The sequence below is a fragment of the Felis catus genome, chromosome A2, assembly GCF_018350175.1.
Source record: "Felis catus isolate Fca126 chromosome A2, F.catus_Fca126_mat1.0, whole genome shotgun sequence".
In the NCBI taxonomy this organism is placed as follows: Eukaryota; Metazoa; Chordata; class Mammalia; order Carnivora; family Felidae; genus Felis; species Felis catus.
This window is the reverse complement of record NC_058369.1, coordinates 96,638,316-96,656,617: the sequence shown is the minus strand read 5'-3', so window position 1 is coordinate 96,656,617 and position 18,302 is coordinate 96,638,316. Positions and strand designations below refer to the sequence as shown.

Below are 18,302 nucleotides of genomic sequence, written 5' to 3'. Positions count from 1 at the left end.
TGCTCCTCCCCCGCTCATGCTGTCTCTTTCTCTCCTTCAAAAATAAATAAAATCATTAAAAAAATTTTTTAATAAAAAAAAAAAGAGTAAAGTGGTCTCTCCAGCAGGAGGATGTAAGCATTCTGAACTTGTATGCATCTACTAGCAGTGCTTCAAAGTGTATCTAATAAATAGCAAAAATTAACAAAGTAGAAAAATCCATAATCAGAGTAGGAGATTTTAGCGTACATCTCTTGGTAACTAATAGAACAAACAGGCAAAAACTTAGTAGGAATAGAGAAAAATAATCTGACCTAATTGAATTAATATAGAATATAACATACAACAACTGTAGAATATACCCTCTTTTCATATGACCATGTATATGGTCATCTTTCTAAAATCTTGGTATTCAAAAGATTGAAATCAAACAGGGTCTGTCCTCTAGAGTAGACTTCAACTAAAAATCAATAACAGAAAACAAAACTAGAAAAATTCCCAACTTAAATAAATAAAGCAACATGTTTTCTAAATAGCCCATAGGTCAAATAAGAAATCTCAGTGAAGGGGTGCCTGGGTGGCTCAGTTGGTTGAGCAGCCGACTTCAGCTCAGGTCATGATCTCGTGGTTTGTGAGCTCGAGCCCCGTGTCGGGCTCTGTGCTGACAGCTGAGAGCCTGGAGCCTGCTTCAGATTCTCTGTCTCCCTCTCTCGATCACACTCTGTCTCTCTCTATCTCAGAAATAAATAAACATTAAAAAAAATTTTTTTTAAGAAATCTCAATGAAAATTATAAAATATTATAATTTTATAATATAATAATTTCTTAATCATGAAAATACTACTTATAAAAAACTCACTGGATGTGTTGTTCTATAGTAAGATTGTCTACACTTAAGAAAGTGATGGAGAGGGGTGCCAGTGTGGCTCACTCAGTTGAGTGTCCGACTCTTGATTTCAGCTCAGGTCATGATTTCATGGTCATGAGATCGAGCCCTGAGTCAGGCATGGAACCTGCTTAACATTCTCCCTCTCCCTCTTTCTCCCACATGTACTCTCTCTCTTTCTCTGAAATAAAAAAAGACAAAAAAAGAGAAAGTGATGGAGAAAATAACAATGCCAAATAAATTTAAGAGTATATTATGTCCATAGCCATCACATTATCTATGGCACAAAAAATTGAGGAAATATTCTTCCAGCATCAAAAACTATTATTCAGTCCAGCAGTTATTCACATGATTGATGAATGAATGAAGTTCCAATGTAGGCTGTCATTTCCTTTTCATCACACTAAATATCAACCAACATTCATATTAAAACTAAACTTGTTCATTTATGATGTAACCTATTTCTTTGTTCAATTACATAGCAATCATAGTAGTTATTTAAAGTCTAATTTTTTCAAATATGGTTGAATTTAACCCATAGATGGAAAATATAAGTTTAGCAAAAAGCAACAAATGCATTTCCTGAGAATCAGCTATGTGTAATTAACAGTAAAGAGTATTGCATATTTTATAATTATTTCTAAGTTATGTGCTACACTTCCTTTATACCATTAAAATTTGTAATTTTTGTATGTATATATGTGAATACATTTTTTTGAGACTCAATGACTGGTAGGCCACTGGATAGTGTCCTATTTACATAATACACTTCATATAAGACTCTCTGGCTGCTCCAAATTCTAGAATATTAGAGAAACAACAAAACTTAAAGGCCTCTCACTCTAACCTCATTTCACTAGTGTGAGAATCAAGGCCATCAGTCAAGTGGCTCACCCGAAGTTGCCCAGCTCTTTAGAAACAACAAACCTGTGAGGTAGGAGCAGAGTAACTGAAGAAAGGCTCAGACCTCACAAAGAGACCACCCAAATGCTAAAGTAGTTCCAAACTAAAAAGGCCAGCTTTCCAACAGTGGGAGAATATAAATTCTTAAGAGAGAAAATAAGGAAAAATAATCTTTCTAATAAGTTTTTGGTGTTCTAGTCTAGATCTAGAATCAAAAATCACATACCACCTGCCTAGGAAATCCATGTACCTGGTTTATATAAGAGTGAGACAAAAGGAAAGAGAGAGAACCACTCAGCATCTGGGGATATTTGATACAATGAGATCAAAGTTAAATGGTTAAATGGTGGTGAACACTATTGGAAAGTATGACATAAGCTATATACGACATCTATTTCAACACATCAGTTGTATCCTGGGCAGCTTACCACATTTCCAATCACAAATATCCTTAGCAAATTTAGGCCATTGTGATCAAATCGCTGTGTGTCCTAAAATAAGTGCATTCCTTCTGTTTGGTCTTTCTCATTCTCACTCACCTGCTCACTCCCGCTCTCTCATGTTCTCTCTCTCTCTCTCTTTCTCTCTACATATAAACATAAAATAAGTAATATATAATATACAGATGCAGTAATGTCCCCAGGTAAAGCATAAAAAAGTCAAACCATATAGTAATTTATTATTGATCTTTAATAAAAATATTTAAAATATGTCTTTTTATTTAGGACTCGAGAAGCTTGCACAAAAGGGGAAATCATTGTCCCCTTTAGCAAGCATAACCGGAATATCACTCTTTTTAATTATATCCATGTGTCTTCTCTTCCTATGGAAAAAATATCAACCCTATAAAGGTAGGTTAAAATTAGAAAGAAAATTTACAAATGGTTTTATATATGTGCTAAAAATTACCTTACTGTGTTTTTTTTCCTCTTGGTTTTAGTTATAAAACAGAAGCTAGAAGGCAGGTAATACATACATTTCTACAAATATAATTTTTTCTTGAATGCCTTTTCCTCAGTTATTATCAGTAACAGAAATGCCTCTTTGTCTTTTCAGACCAGAAACAGAATACAGGAAAGCTCAAACATTTTCAGGTAATGGCTATGCTGAAAGGGACTAATGTAATGTTAATGTATATTAATTAATATTGCTCATTTTAATTACTATATATAATGTACTATTGATGTACTAGAATTCATACAAGGTATGAACTGCTATAATGCAAACAATCCCTTAACTCATTTTACAAAGTGCTATCCCTTGAATTGGTTTTACTGTAAGTCATACAAATCTGTAAAATAAACCTGAAAGGCACTGAACTCCATTTTATAAGCTAGAGAACCAAGGCTCAGAGATTAAGTCACTTGCCCACCATCACTGAGTTCTTCTGAATCGTAATTTATTGATCCTTTTATTATTTTGAAAATGCCCAAGACCCTCTCACTTCATTCATTCCTAAAGCAGGGACAATGCTGGCAGCTCCCTCCCCAGGAGCAGTGGGCAGGGAGGTTTGGCAGGTTTGCTGCTTCTTTGTCCCCAGCTGGCCCCCTTATTGCCCTTCACTATTGATTCCCTACTGAGTTGTTGTAAATTAAGAATGGGGCTACCCTCCAGGCCTTGGAGTCACATGATGCTGGGTTTCAGTGCCCTGTATGCCACTTTTTCCCAATGTCACCTTGGGAAAATTAACTAATTTTTGCTGACCTCAACTTTCCTCATCTATATAATGGAGGTAATTACTGCCCCCTCCCTCCACCAGGGCCACGAGGAGAATTAAATACAATGATGTAGGTGGAGTGCCTAATATACCAGGATGCTTAGTGAATGTGGGTCTGCATCCTCTTATCAAGCCCCAGAGACCATCTGGTTCCTCCCAACCACCCCACTCCCATCATTTTACAGATGATAGTTTGGGTGATTTTGATATTATACTGCATTATATTTTGTACGTATGGGCAGCTACAATAGTACATTATATATAATAATTTAAAATGAATAATATACATTGATATTAGTAGTTCTGGTGGTCTCTATTTTAGATCTGACAGGGTGTAATAAATACTATGTGTAGACTAAGAGATGCTGTGATTCCCAGGCTGAAGCCTTGGTGTGCTAACTCTCTGAGTTAGTTACAAAGGACAAAACTGCCCACGTGTGTTTATTTGACTATATAATACACCATTCCCACATCAGGCTTTAAGAATAATTGTCCCAATTCAATTCCAGTTCTCAGCTTCAGAATGAGTGACTTCCAACACTGCTTAGTTGACAATATGACCACAGGGAATTAGGAAATGTTAAATTGGTTTTATACACATATCACTTGAAACAAACAATAACGGTAAGTCTTACAAAGTCTTAAAAAAAAAACTACAATAGCAGATGGAGGTATTTGATTTGTAAGTAGTATTTGTTTTACATTTCAGGCCATGAAGATGCTCTGGAAGACTTCGGAATATATGAATTTGTTGCTTTTCCAGATGCTGCTGGTGTTCTCAGGGTTGGTTTTCCTAATGGCTGATTAACCAGAGGTGTAAGCAGCACTCACTTAAGTGCTTGGGCAGTGTGGTCAAGTGGTTGCACTACCTTCAGCAGAGTTTGCTCGCTCCGTAAAGAAAGATGTTGTTGGATCTGAGGAGCTAAAGCATCTTTTGTGGCCTTTATAAATAAGGCTAACACGAATTAGGAAGTTACACTAATTCGTAAACATTCTTTACCTGGTAAGCTCAGTGAAGAGAAAACCAGCTAGGTTGAAGTTCAAGAGAACCGAACAAATAGGGAATCAGGGACCCTGATTTAAATCATTTTGCATCACCTTCATGGCTACAGCCTGTCACTTCACTGAACTCTCTGTCTATACCTCAGTTTTTTCTTCACTTCCCCTCATGTTTTGCGGAGACAATTGATCATACCCTTATGCTGTTCAGAAGAAAGGTACTATGTAAACCCAAATTATGCAAGTGCACATCTTTACTTTTATCCTAAAGTTGCCTGCGATGCAAGAAGGGGAGCTTTTACACTGTTGAAACATTTTGTTTTTCAGTGTGCAAAGACAAGATCTTTTAAAACAATCAGTTTTGTTTAACAGACATAAAGAATGTTCTCTAAACTAATCAGCTCATTAACATTTTTATAGACTTTTGTAGGGCCTCTGCTTCTGAGTTCCCCTATAATAGTTCACTTAGGGAAGGGACCATAAACAGACTACTTGCTTTGGGCATTTTCCTTTTTTTTTTCTTCTTAAAGACCTATTTGTCATTAGGGATTAGTTACCCCACCTGTTCAGTGAATTCTATCAATGTGTAAGGTTCATCCAGTAATTTTCCTAGCCACCGACTTTATTTCACAAATGCCATGTGAGTAATAGAGGGAGACTGATTGGATTTCATCCTTCTGAGGGCAAGTCGGCAGCACCAGCTCCCACATCATCACAAAGCTTTGCACTGCCCTATTCAGTCTCAGACAGCATTGACTCACCTTTCACTTCTACAACCAAAAAGACAAAAATAAATATTTGTAGATCAATTATTTCAAACAGCTTCTCACCACAGCAGAAAGCACCCCTCTCAGGTGTGGCTTTTAAGTAGGAAAGCAGGAAACTGAAGAGCTAATAAGGCTTAGAATTGAATTTTTGAAGCTGGGAGTTTCTTTATTTAAAATAATGCAGTTTGGGGGTGCCTGAATGGCTGTCGGTTAAGCGGCCAAATTCGGTTCGGGTCATGATCACTGGTGAGTTCCACCCCGCATTGCGCTCTGTGCTGACAGCTCAGAACCTGGAGTCTGCTTCAGATTGTGTCTCCCTCACTCTCTGCCCCTCCCTCACTTGCACTCTCTCTCTCTCTCTCTCTCTCTCTCTCTCTCCTCAAAAATAAATAAAACATTAAAAAAATTTTAATTAATAAAACAATGCAGTTTTTATTCCTAGGAATTCATTAGAAAGGAGTGAAATCTATGTAAAAAACTTAAAATTTAGCCTGTGATTAATCAGTACTCGGTTTCAAGATGTTATTTCAGAGGACCTCTACTTGCCCAAAATACTATAATCCCTAAGAACATGGGGCAGAGAAATGAACACTTTGAGTACATATCAAAAGCCCCACTTATTTCTGTCATAAGTACAATAATGTAATTTGGAGCCATACCAATCTTCAAAGCCGAAAATTCCTGAGGAATCAGTGAAGGTTCTTCAACTGCTGGTGCCAGGTGCTTTGGGAAAAAGTGAGAAATCAACACCGACAACAGAAAGAAAAGCATGAGCAGCAGGACACGTGTAGGAGAACCTATGTGGGAAGAAGCTGGCATGGTGGTTCTGTGTAAAGATTAGCAGCCAAATGCAATGGCTTTGAGAAGAAAGGGAAAAATAATATTAAAACCAAGATATCAAAATTGAAGTTAAGAAGGGAAATAAACTCAATTACTAACTTTTGGGGTTTTTAAAAATGAGAATAATCTCTTGGCTTGTTGTGGCACACGTACACATGGACTCCTCCTCCTCTCTCTGCTTGCTGGAATTTTGCTGTCCGTTTAGCACCTCTTTGAGGAATTGGACAGAAAGCAAGGGTATGAAAGGAACAAATTTATTACTTGTTGCCAGCTCTAATATTAACTTAGGTAAGTAAGTTAGTTATTATCTATAGATTGCTTTTATCATAGGTCCTGGACACCCCCATACCAAAGAAAATCAAGAGTTGATCTCAAGTACACTTGACCCTTGAACATCATGGGGGTTAGGGGTGCCAACCCTACCCAGTCAAAAATCTGCCTGTAACTTTTGACTCCCCCCAAACTTAACTACTAATAGCCTACTGTTGACCAACAGTCTTACCAATAACATCAACAGTCGGTTAATGCATAGTTGTCTTATATACTGTATTCTTACAATAAAATAAACTAGAGAAAAGAAAATGTTGGGTGGTTCCAGTCAGTTAAGTGTCTGACTTCAGATCAGGTCATGATCTCGCGGTTTGTGAGTTCAAGCCCTGCATCAGGCTGTCTGCTGTCAGCACAGAGCCTGCTTCGGACCCTCTGTCCCCCTCTCACTCTGCCCCTCCCCCACTTGCTCTCTCTCTCTCTCTCTCTCTCACTCTCTCAAAAATAAAAAAAAAAAATAAACATAAAAAAAGAAGAAGAAATGTTAAGAAAATCATAAGGAAGAAAAAATATATTTATAGTATTGTCCTGTATTTATTGAAAAATATCCATGTATAAGTGGACCTGCACAGTTCAAAGCTGATTTGTGCAAGGGTCATCTGTACAAACTGTAAACCAAAATCTCCTTGGCACATAAATGAGAGGATGAATCACATATCCTAGGGCTGTGCTTTGAGAACTTTAGCAAGTGGAATGGAAACAGTTTCCAAAGAAAACACAAAGCTAAGATGTTCCAATGTAACATAGCAGGCTAAACTGGAATGAGTTGTCAGATGATTTATCAAGGGCAAGAGTCCTCTAGGTGGAGCTGTATAAACAGGGAGGCCTGAAAATAGGAAATGTGATGAAAATCGGAATAGCTCGGGATGAGGAGGGGAACCAGACTTTACCTAACTAATTGGAATGCAATGTTTACAGGGAAAAAGAACATTATCGGATACAAGAAAGGGGAGTTAATAAAACATGAATGCCCGTTTTAATAAAAATGCATGTTGGCTTTTACCAGGCAGAAATATACTACAATACTTTCCACATTCTTCCAAGCCTGCAGTTTTTAGAACCCACTACTGCATTCAAACCAAAACATCTCCTTTTGTGTTCTATATTTCTTGGTACTTGTCTTTACTAACTTGCAGTGTGATCAGGGCTTTTGGTTGTGCATTATTTTTTCTATTCAACCATCCTTGCGTGTATAATTGGCAAGTAGTGTCAAAAAGCTAACTGAGATGTAATATAAAAGATAATCATATATGCTCTCTGGTTCTAAGCTATCCTGATATCTTCTCTTTTGCTATTTTTTCTTTCTATTATATTTCCTTTACAGTACTGCCAGCTCTTTTTCTTAAATGAAGAAAAAAAAAGCGATAGCTTTTGTCAAGCTCTTCCTCTTCTGACTTCATAGCTATGCTGCCACACAAACTACCATAGGGTAAGTGCAGGAAACTGTAGCAAGGAGAAATGAACATCGTAGGGAAGATAACCAGATCTAGTTCTCTAATCATCACTACTTCCAATTGTTTTCAACCATGCAGTAGAGTAGACACGCTATTTACTGGTCTGCTAATTTTTTTTTAATGTGCCACATTTTCTAGATGCCAAGCAGGTCTGTTCCAGCCTCTGACGGTGTATCAGGACAAGATTTGAACAGTACAATTTACGAAGTCATTCAGCACATCCCTGCCCAACAGCACGACTGTCCAGAGTAAGTATGAACTTGCATTTGGTGATGCTACTTTGGAGAGGCTCAGCATTCAGTTCCTGCTTTCCCCAGAATTTATTGAAAAACTCAGAAGAAATAAATTAAAACAGGAAATTACAGATTCTGTACATTTGAAGAAATTTCCCCACTGGAAAATAATTTTAGGGAAAAAATAGATAAACACAAGTATCTCCTAGGATTGTGCACTTGGGCCAGTGGACTAGGCGCAGAGCTCTGGAATCCCGTGTTTCCCCCAGTGAATCTACATCTGGGTATGAAAGAGATTTTCAGGCAGGTTTGCAAGCCATTTTTGGTTATCTTGATGATTTTCCAATGACTGTGGTGGTTTTGGAGCCAATGATCTGTTACTACAAATAGGACCAGGAAAAAAAAAAAAAAAACCTACAAAATATGCACAGCTCTGTCATCATCAAATGCCCAACCTCTTACAGATTCAAAGTAGTCTACTCTCAAGTGAACAGAATCACAGCAAGGACTGGCCTCACGCCCAGGGAGGATAAAACCTGAGCTGAGGCCAAAGCCAGGAAACTACTTATCTAGTTAACCTCAGGGCTGACACTAAGGAGTTGCCCTCCCTTCCCAGCCAGGGAGAAACTAAGCCTACAGCTTTTTGAAATAATGAAATGAACTTCCCTTTTTTGTGCTGTAGTTGCCCACAGGCATAACTGCCACAAATCATCTTCCATCGTTTCTTTATTTGTCATTTATTGACTTTGAAAAGAACATCAATAACCACACGGCAGGAACTTCCCCTCTGGCAAAAGAAACAGTGCTAGCAAAGTAATTCAGGCACACCTCTGGATAAATACCAAAAATAACAGCTAGCAGTGGATGAATGCATGGGAAATCATCTTAGCAGGAGGAGACCAGTCCTGGGGGTGGCAGGGGGGGACTCTGTAGTCATTTAAGGGCTAAGTGGTGAGACATCTCAGAAGACCCATCCATGTACTCCTTCTTGACCCAGGGTGCCTGGAGTAAAGGGAGTCAGGTAATTTAGAAGCAGACCCTGACAGAGCTAGGAACTTACGGTTTGAAAAGAAAAGAAAATGTTTTAAAGAATTATATTATTAATCTAGTAGAACACAAGAGTTGGACTATTATTCCATGACAGTTAAAAAAAAAAAACAAAACCCTACCTCTCAAAAATGATACCTGACTCTCTTTACTTCTGGAATAGAAAATAAGGGATATTTTTCTTTGTTACATATAAGGAACAGAAAGAGTTTTCAGAGTATATCTGCTTCCCAATTTTGAGATTATATCCAATTAAAAATGTTATCCTATTTAAATTCATGTGTTTTTCTATATGTCTTTCACTCTGCATTATCTATTTTCTCCAATTAGAAGGCAAACAAAACAAATGAAAACTTTAGGTTTATCTTTTAAAGCTCCCAAATATAAAATAAATGCTGATTTATTTACAAAACTGTAGAATATGGCAGCTACAGTTTCAGAACACAAAATAAAATGATTGGGTTGGTTTGTGTGGGGGGGGGAAAAACACTATCTCTAAGTTAAAAAAGAAAATCACCCTCTGAAACTAGACTGCTTTCAGACATGAGCAATATCTTTAGGGTTTCTTGGGAATATAAAACTTTATTTCAGAAATAAACTTGGAAGGTTGAAAATAAAGCAGAAATGCTTTTTTTTCTAGCACATAAAGGACTATTCGAAACTGCTATTGAGGACATGCTCCCTCAAGGGGCAGCAACCCCAGAACCCAAGTTCACACCCCCTGTCCCCCTCCCCATCTCCATGGCCTCTTTTCACCTCCTTTCCTGTCTTCCTAGTCTTTCTTGGCTTCCCTTTGTGTGTCTTTGTCTTCCAAAGACTCTCTTTTCCTTCACCTCCATCCTTGGACGTCTGCCTCTCTGAATCTTTCCTTCTTTTTTCTTCTCTCTCTGGAAAAACTGTCTCCCTTCTCTCTAAAATCTCTTTTAAAATTTCCTTCTTTTCCCTTTCTTCCAACTCATACTAAAGGGGAGCCAACATTTTTTAAAGTTTCATTTTCCTTGAATACAGACTTATTTTACCTATTCTAAATTTTAACAATGAACAAGTACAGTGCTTTCTTTTCTTTCATTGGAAACTGTTATACACTTATTTTATATACAGCCAATCTATAAACATTTCCAGACTATTAACTATCTGCTAAGGATAGAGATTAAGTAAGGCTCAGTCTCTTAAGGATTCCATAGTTTAGTGGACTCTTGTTTGTTTATTTTATCTAAAGACTCATGGTCCTTAGTAGAATAAATATTCCTCAATAAAGCAAGTATTCCCTAAACATACAGAGGCTATTTTTCTCTCCTGACTGCCTATCACTTTATTCTTTAAGTCCAGTTAAACTTAACGATCAATTTTGTGAATAATGTAGTATTACAGGTGGTTAGTGAATCTCTCTCATTCCCCCATTCCCAAAGTGAAGGTGCCAACTCTGGGTAAAGAAAAATAACTTACTGCTTTTTTGTACCTCTGTTTGACAGTTGCTTCTGTAATAGAAAAGACAGCCAAAAAATTCTTTCTTTGGCTCTTAGATTATTCTAGCAGTGTTGTTTTCATTACTGCATGTGTCTGTTACCTAATTGGACTGGTGTTTAACAAATTGGTAAGTTGACCTGTTTTTGTATCTTAGTACTCAGCTGTTATTTGTTTATTGAACTGATGGGTACATTTATTTAAATGCTATCTGTTGACCTCATGGAATGCTCCAGGCACAGTTTGTTTTAAACCCATGACTGCCGGGGCACCTGGGTGGCTCAGTGGGTTGAGTGTCTGACTTCTGCTCAGGTCATGATCTTGCAGTTTGTCAGTTCGAGCCCCGTGTTGGGCTCTGTGCTGACAGCTCAGAGCCTGGAGTCTGCTTCAGATTCTGTCTGTCTCTCTCTCTGCCCTTCCCCCATTCATGCTCTCTCTCTCTCTCTCTCTCTCTCTCTCTCTCTCTCTGCCCCTCCTCCACTCACGCCCTGTCTCTCTCCCCTTCAGAAATAAATAAACATTTAAAAAAAATTATAAACACATGACTTGGCTGTTGAGTCATTTGAGTAAGTAAACCTTTTACTAAACCTTTACTTTCAAAAGGAAATTATCTACAGAATTCAGTGATTGCTTACTCTTTACACTTACTGGCTTATAAATGTAATTTTCTTGAACTAGTTTAAAACACTCGTTATTTGCAGCTATTGAAAGGAATAAAAGAGTTTAAGGTTCCTCTACCTGGGGAACTGGAAATCTGTAGAATATTTTATGCATCTTGTAACATCTCTTTGCCAGGTGAGCATTCTTGAGTAAAGCTGTGCACTGGAGTGAAATAATGAAGGAACATTTTGAGGAAAAAAAGTGGAAATGTATATTCACCCGGAATCAGTGAAGAAATCAAGCCCAATACCTCTTACTCATTACTCCTTTTCAATGCAAAATATAGTCATTTATAAAACTGGACTGAAGGTTTCCCAGCATACACACAATGCATTGTGCTACAGAGGAACATGGTGGGAAAATAGTTCTCAGTGGACAGTCTTTATCATGCTGACTGAGAGGAAGAAAAAGATGGGACTTTCCAATCACTCTTTTCATATCAAATTTCTCTAAAAAGCTCAATTAGTTCTAATCTATACTTCCACTTTCAACAACATTGAGTATCCTATTTGAGTGACAAATGTGGAAACTTCATGTTTGTAAAATTTCCAGCAGGCTTTGTTTTATTAAATTCTCATTCATGCCAAACTACTATACTAATTTTAAAAAATATTATTCCCAAACTTCCTTCTTGCTATTTGTACCACAGAATAAGGGTGACCATCACAACAGCAAGACTTGCCTTCTCCTAGGTTGTCAATTACCAATGGCTTTTTCGAAAAGAAAGAAAACACTGAAGGAAATGACATTTTTATTTTTGTTCAAGGAAAGATGAATTCAAATAAATTATTCTGGTTTTGCTTTTATATGGCCTTGATTCTTTGTCTGGTAGGGCAAAATTTTTACATAAAAGTCAGATTGTACAATTAGATTTTTTATCCTTGTTTCTCAATGTGCAATAAAGTATAGATGGTAGAGAGCTACTAAAATAAGAATCTTGCTCTTTCATTGCTTTTTTTTTTTTCAGGCTTGAAATTTTTACTTTATTGAATTGCTGATTATGGGAAAGATCTCCCTACTTGTATATTGCTGTATTAAAAAAATCAGAGGGGTGTCTGGGTGGCTCATTCAGCTAAGTAGCTGGCTCTTGATTTCCGCTCAGGTCATGATCAAGCCCCACATTGGACTCTGCACTGATGGTACAGAGCCTGCTTGGGATTGTCTCTCTCCCTCTCTCTTTGCCCCTTCCCTGCTTGTGCTCTCTCTCTCTCTCGCTCTCTCTCTCTCTCTCTCTCTCTCAATAAATAAGCATTTTTTAAAAATCAGTTAGAGACCAAGTGGTAGAATCAGAAAACACCAATTTACAACCTCCAAGTGAAATAACTGATTCAGATACCAATTGTCATGAGGCAAGACTGCTAGATAAATGGTACCATATAAAACTACCAGATGACCAAGCATCAGGTTGCAGAAACTGTGAAGGGAAGGTGGTCTGAGGCCTAGAGAGAAGTAAGTACACAAAGTAGCACAAGGCAGCTGGGCAGGATGCAAGAGGCCCAGGGAGTGGGGACAGTAAGGTCATCTGAGTGTGGTGGATCTGGAAGACGAAAGATGGATATTTGTGTGTAATGACATTGGCTACAAACACTCTGACCTGGCAGTGCCACACTTTAAGATTTCATTTTGGCCAAATAAAGGTAGCAACAACCCAAATATTCAACAATCGGGGGGTTTTAAATGACATTAGATCCATGCAGTGGTTCACACTGTAACTATTAAAAAAGAAGATATACGCCTGTATTTACTGACTTGAAACTATTATTATTGTACACTATTATTTTATACACTTCTTTTTCAAAGTGTTTCAACTGAACCACTATTTTTACACTGTACTTTCCGGGTTTTCACAGAAGCGGATGCTAAAAGGAAAATTAAGACAGCCCACAGCCCCTTTCTGGCCTTCTTTCTCTGCCACCTTATGCATTTTTTCTGCTGGAAAAGTCCACCACTCCCACCACAAATATTTTCTTTTGCATTTGGTAAAAACTGTTTTTATCTAATTAGAAAAAGAAGTAATGCCCATCGTAAATATACATATAGTATATGTACATACATGGAAATGCAGAAGGCTAACCATAAGATACCTAAAATCACCCATAGAGAGTAGATCTTAAACGTTCTCACAAGAACAGCAAAAAAAGAATTGCAGTCATGTGAGGTGATGGTTGTGTTAACTAACCTTATTGTGGTAAATTATTTCACAACATATGCATGTACCAATCATCACACCTTAAACATATACCATGTTATATGTCAATTATATCTCAATAAGTCTAGAAAAATAATATAAAATCACTTGTATTCTCTCTCAGAAATAGCCTATTAACATTTTCCTAGATTAGTTATGCATGTATTCGTTCATACACCTTCCAGCTCTGGGAAGGATTTATGGTTTATATGATTCAGCTCATATAAATGCATGATGTAACAAGAAAATACTCCAAAAAAATAAAGTTGATACAGAAAACAGGATGAAGGAACAATGTGAGTTTACAAAGGCAAGCTGAAAGCAGAAATGGTGTTAATAACCAGCATGATGAATTCCCCTTCATCTCTTAGTATTGTTTTATACTGCCAAGATCACACGGCATATACAGGTAGATGTCTGAGGAGGTACTTCTAAACTGAATGCAAGATGTAACTGTCAGAGCCAAAGAAAGGTTGCAGCCCCATCGCAGGGCTGGGAGACAGTAGCTTTCCCAGCCACCACTCCTCACAGGTCCATCTGCCTCTCCCCTCCTTTCTCCATCTCGAATCCCCTTCCCCCACCCCACCCCCACATGCCCAAGCATCTCTTTCTTGGAGACCAGATTGACTACAATGAGCTGCAGCTGTACCTCTGTGTTCCCCTCCCAAGACCCAGCCCTGGAACACTTTAAACCACAGACCATCTTATACAGCCTTTTCTACAATAGTTAATCATACACTCCCATGATTCACACCAAAGTCCTATAAAAAGCATATGCACCAAGGCAGGTGTTTGCATTCCTTTTCTTGATTTGTGTTTTTGGTTTGGTTACCTTTGTGTATCCCTCCAGAGTATCTTACCACAAACCAAAGGAGACACAAACACATATTTTTGTTTTTTCCAACTCACTTTCCAACCACTTGTAATGCCTCTCATTTCTGTATTGCTCTCTCTCCCCTGCACAAACACACAGACTCTCTGAGAGCATGGTTCCACTCAAAGCAACAAGGAATTGCTGAAGGGAGAAATGCACAAGGATCTAGAATCCAATTAACTTTTGCTGTCATTGGTGTGTGACACTGGATGACTCACTGCTTTTGTTAGTAAATGGGAATGAAAATCTCATAAATTAATCAAGTTTCCAAGGGAAGTGATGAACCAAACCCAGGTGTTTACCTAATTAACAAATTAATCTTTAAAAACCAGCCTGAAGTTCTTTCCTTATTACTAAACATAATCTTAGCTGAGCTCTTGTTAAAATGTTTACCTTTACATTACTGCTTCTCACTTGGAATAGAATTATATTCCTGGTATTCATTAAAGAGTATATCCTACAGATAGACTTTTAAACAAAGAAAAATAAAATACTTATGAATAAAACATAGTTTCCCTTGTTTTTCTGACCATTTCTGTGTTTCCATGTTAATAAGACAATTTCAGTTAAAACAAACTGCACACGTACACTCAAAGATAGTCCATGTGATCAGTTTTACAAGATCATAGCACCTTATGAGGTTTTGTTAAAATAATAAAACTGAGTGATAACACAGTACATGGCATATGGGTAGTATTTATATATATTATTAAAGATTTAATTTGTTTTTAGGAAGTTTTTATTTTCTGTTTCTATATTACTGTGTATGCCTGTGGATTCCTATGTGATTCTTATATGTTCCTCTAAAGCTCACGTTCAAATATACATGAATGTATATGTTTTAGTTTCATGAAGCTGTAAAAAAAGCAAAGCTTTCTTTCTCGCAAGCAGACATGGAAATCAGACATAGCACTTGGATTTAACACTGTTACTTTCTGTCCTTCTCATCTCTGAGATACAATGTTTATTGGGATTACCATGTTAACCTTGAGGTTTATAAACACTTTCATACCCATTACTGACCTTGATCTTCACAAGATAAACTTTGTGGGCTATCATAAGCATGCCCATTTTACAGATGAAGAACAGAGACTCAGGAAGTTAAAAGACTGTGAAAATCACCAAACCAGTGAGTGGCAGAGCTGATCCCTACACCGCACTTCTGGCTCCAAAGTCCAGGGTCAATTCCAACGTACCACATTATTTCTCTGGACAGAGCATGCTGGAGTAGAGGGCACGCCAACTTTTCTTCTGTCAGTCCTACTTTAGGAACTTCGTTAGTTTCAAATACTATTGGCTCCCCAGCAAACAGTTTATTTCATTTTCGGGTCAGAACTTTCTCACTTGAATATACTCCTAGGGAAGATGACAACTCAACTGCTCGCCATACAATAGGACATAAACTGGCAGATTGCTTCCTCCCTACAGCAAAATTCCACTTTAGGTTAATGACAAGATTTCTGAAGCTTTGGAGCTGTCAGCTCCTTAAATTCTACATAAAGCAGTTGTCCCAGGAGGTTGACACTTCAGAGACTCTCAGGATCACATATTCTTTTGAGTGTCCCATATGGCATCCATCCCGACATATGTGCTTTAGAATACAGACAATAAATGTTTTTTGAGTTGTACTGAATTAGATTACCTGCCCTCTGCATATTTAATGAAGACCACATTCATAGAAAGCAAATAAATTATTATGTTTCCAATAACCAAGTTTCTCTGAGACTGATTCTCAGGGGCACTTGATAACTTTGGGAGTTATTTTTCCTACAGTTCACTGAGACCTTAAACTGTTTTGTTCTTCAGGAAGACAAGTTGTGAAAGTACAACTGTATCTACAAAATTTTATCCTTATTACTTATAAAATAACTAGTGTATGACCCACAGGTCACTTGTCAGGACTAGTTAAGGTTTCCAAATAGAAATGTCTGATAAACAGTTGCATATCCAGGATGAGAACTTTGAGAAGAGGTCTAGATTTAAGAAATAAATTTGAATCTTACAATGCCTTTGGCAGTGAATAACAGAAAACTCTGACTAAAACTGACTTAGAATAATTTATCATCTCAAATGACAGGAAGTTGAGATGCAAAGTAGACTCCAGGAATGGTTAATTTAACGACTCAAGAGTATCATTGTTACAGCAAACAGTTAGTGCCCAGGAAGAGACAAGCCACACGCACTCGGGGAATCAGAAAAGACTGTTTATTTCGCACCAGTGCTGGCCCAGCAGAGTCACCTCCAAAGGCTGACCTGGTGCTGGCCTCCTTTTATGGGTGGGATTAAAGGGACTCAAAGAGAAATAAAATGGGGGGAACCTATCGGTTGTGCTACGTGGGCAGTCAGTGGACAAAGGAGGCAAGCAAGATTCCAGAAGCCAAAAGTATGTAAGGGGAGTATCCAGTCTCAGACATCTGGCTGGCCCCCTTTTTTATCTGCTCTTCCTAGATTTCCTTCTCATCATCAAGAACCCAAGTTCTCCTCCATTTCTCCACTCTGCTCTCATGGTTACAGATGGCTGCAGCAATTGCAGAAATTACATCCAGACACCACAAACTCCAGAACATGGAAAAAGCCACCTTTTCCTAGGTTTTGTTTGTTTGTTTGTTTTGCTTTGTTTTTTTAGTATAAAGAAACCTTTCCCAGCAGTCTCCACCAGAATTCCAGTAGTGTTTCCTTGGCTATACCACATGTCCTTTCCTAAAGGGACTACTGGCAAGAAGTATGAGATTATCTTGATTGATACAGTACTCAGAATTTACTCCCCTGGACATGAAGATGAAGTCAATACTCCCAGAAGCACATGCCTGGGTGTGAGAACAGTGGACATCTGAATAGAATTGAAGTTGTTAGGGAAATGAGGAACAAGTGGAAATGAACGCAAGAGGATGAGATCAAGAGCAAACAGATGGAAACACCCTTGGAAATACCAACTTCAGGAGATCAAAGAGAAGCGAAGGAAGGTTAAGAATCAAGAGAACCTGGAAAGAGATTTTAATGATACTCTGGGCATACTTTAAAAAGACAATGTGAGAGAAAAATTAAATATGAATTTTATCCTTGTGTATCCATAAATATCTAAGAAAGAGGGTGGTCCTATATATTTTTGTCTCTGGTGAAGGAGGTTCCTGTGTTTACAATGACCACCATCTAAAACCACATAGTCTCAGACAATTCTATTTTAGAGAAATTTCATTAGTCTAATTAACATATAACTTAATATATTTTTAAATTAAATTCACTTTTTTAACTTTATGATTTTTCATATTAAAAAATTTACCAACTGCAAGTTCTGATTCTTAGTTTAAAGCCCTCAGTGGTAAACGCCTGGGTAGCTCAGTTGGTTAAGCATCTGACTTCGGCTCAGGTTATGATCTTATGGTTCATGAGTTCGAGCCATGCGTTGGGCTCTGTGCTAACAGCTCAGAGCCTGGAGCCTGCTTCTGATACTGTGTCTCCCTCTCTCTTGGCTCCTCCCCCATTCATGTTCTGTCTCTCTCTGTCTCTCAAAAATAAATAAACATTAAAAAATTTAAAAAAAATAAAGCCCTCAGTAGTAGAGGCTAACCTGTCTATAGTCATAATTGGATGTTGATAGACAAAGACATTTGCTTGATTCCATATCCATCCTTGATTTAGTTTCCCATATCATGAAGGAAATTGTTCATCACCTCCCCACTTTTCCAACATACATACTTAAAATTGCATTTGTTTTAAGCCATCTACTCTCAAAAAGTCCCAATTTGAACAATAAAAATATCATACTATACATGGAAAAACCTCCATGATCTGCCTCTTTGTCTTCTGGAAAATTCTTGTTTACTCTTCAAGATTATCAGTGCCAGTATCACCCCTGCTGGGCAGCTGCCTTGATAATGTCCAAGTCTCTTACACAGGCTCATGGTGCTACTCACAAAACTCTGTAGGAGCCCTGGTCATGTCCACTTACCCATACAAGACAATG

The 18,302-nt window shown here is 37.7% G+C and overlaps 1 protein-coding gene and 1 long non-coding RNA gene across 6 annotated transcripts in view; one reads left to right on the top strand and one right to left on the bottom strand.

Moving 5' to 3' along the window:
* HEPACAM2 (HEPACAM family member 2) overlaps positions 1-12,082 on the top strand; it is a 42,615-nt gene extending 30,533 nt beyond the window's left edge. For 3 of the 5 annotated variants that reach the window (XM_045052378.1, XM_045052380.1, XM_045052381.1), the window contains 5 exons: positions 2,494-2,619; positions 2,709-2,733; positions 2,825-2,862; positions 4,195-4,268; positions 8,011-8,124. In XM_045052378.1, the coding sequence (XP_044908313.1) occupies positions 2,494-2,619; positions 2,709-2,733; positions 2,825-2,862; positions 4,195-4,268; positions 8,011-8,124 (377 nt within the window). Of the gene's footprint in view, positions 1-2,493; positions 2,620-2,708; positions 2,734-2,824; positions 2,863-4,194; positions 4,269-8,010; positions 8,125-11,411 lie in introns of those variants that run through there. The other 2 variants (XM_045052377.1, XM_045052379.1) reach the window with 1 other exon arrangement.
* The window catches only part of LOC123383875, a 123,932-nt gene that overhangs the window by 17,261 nt on the left and 88,369 nt on the right, over positions 1-18,302 (bottom strand). The window contains exons 4-6 of the long non-coding RNA XR_006594208.1: positions 11,355-11,438; positions 5,911-5,974; positions 2,308-2,354 (exon numbers count right to left, since the gene is read on the bottom strand). This is a non-coding gene — a long non-coding RNA (uncharacterized LOC123383875). The remainder of the gene's footprint in view (positions 1-2,307; positions 2,355-5,910; positions 5,975-11,354; positions 11,439-18,302) is intronic.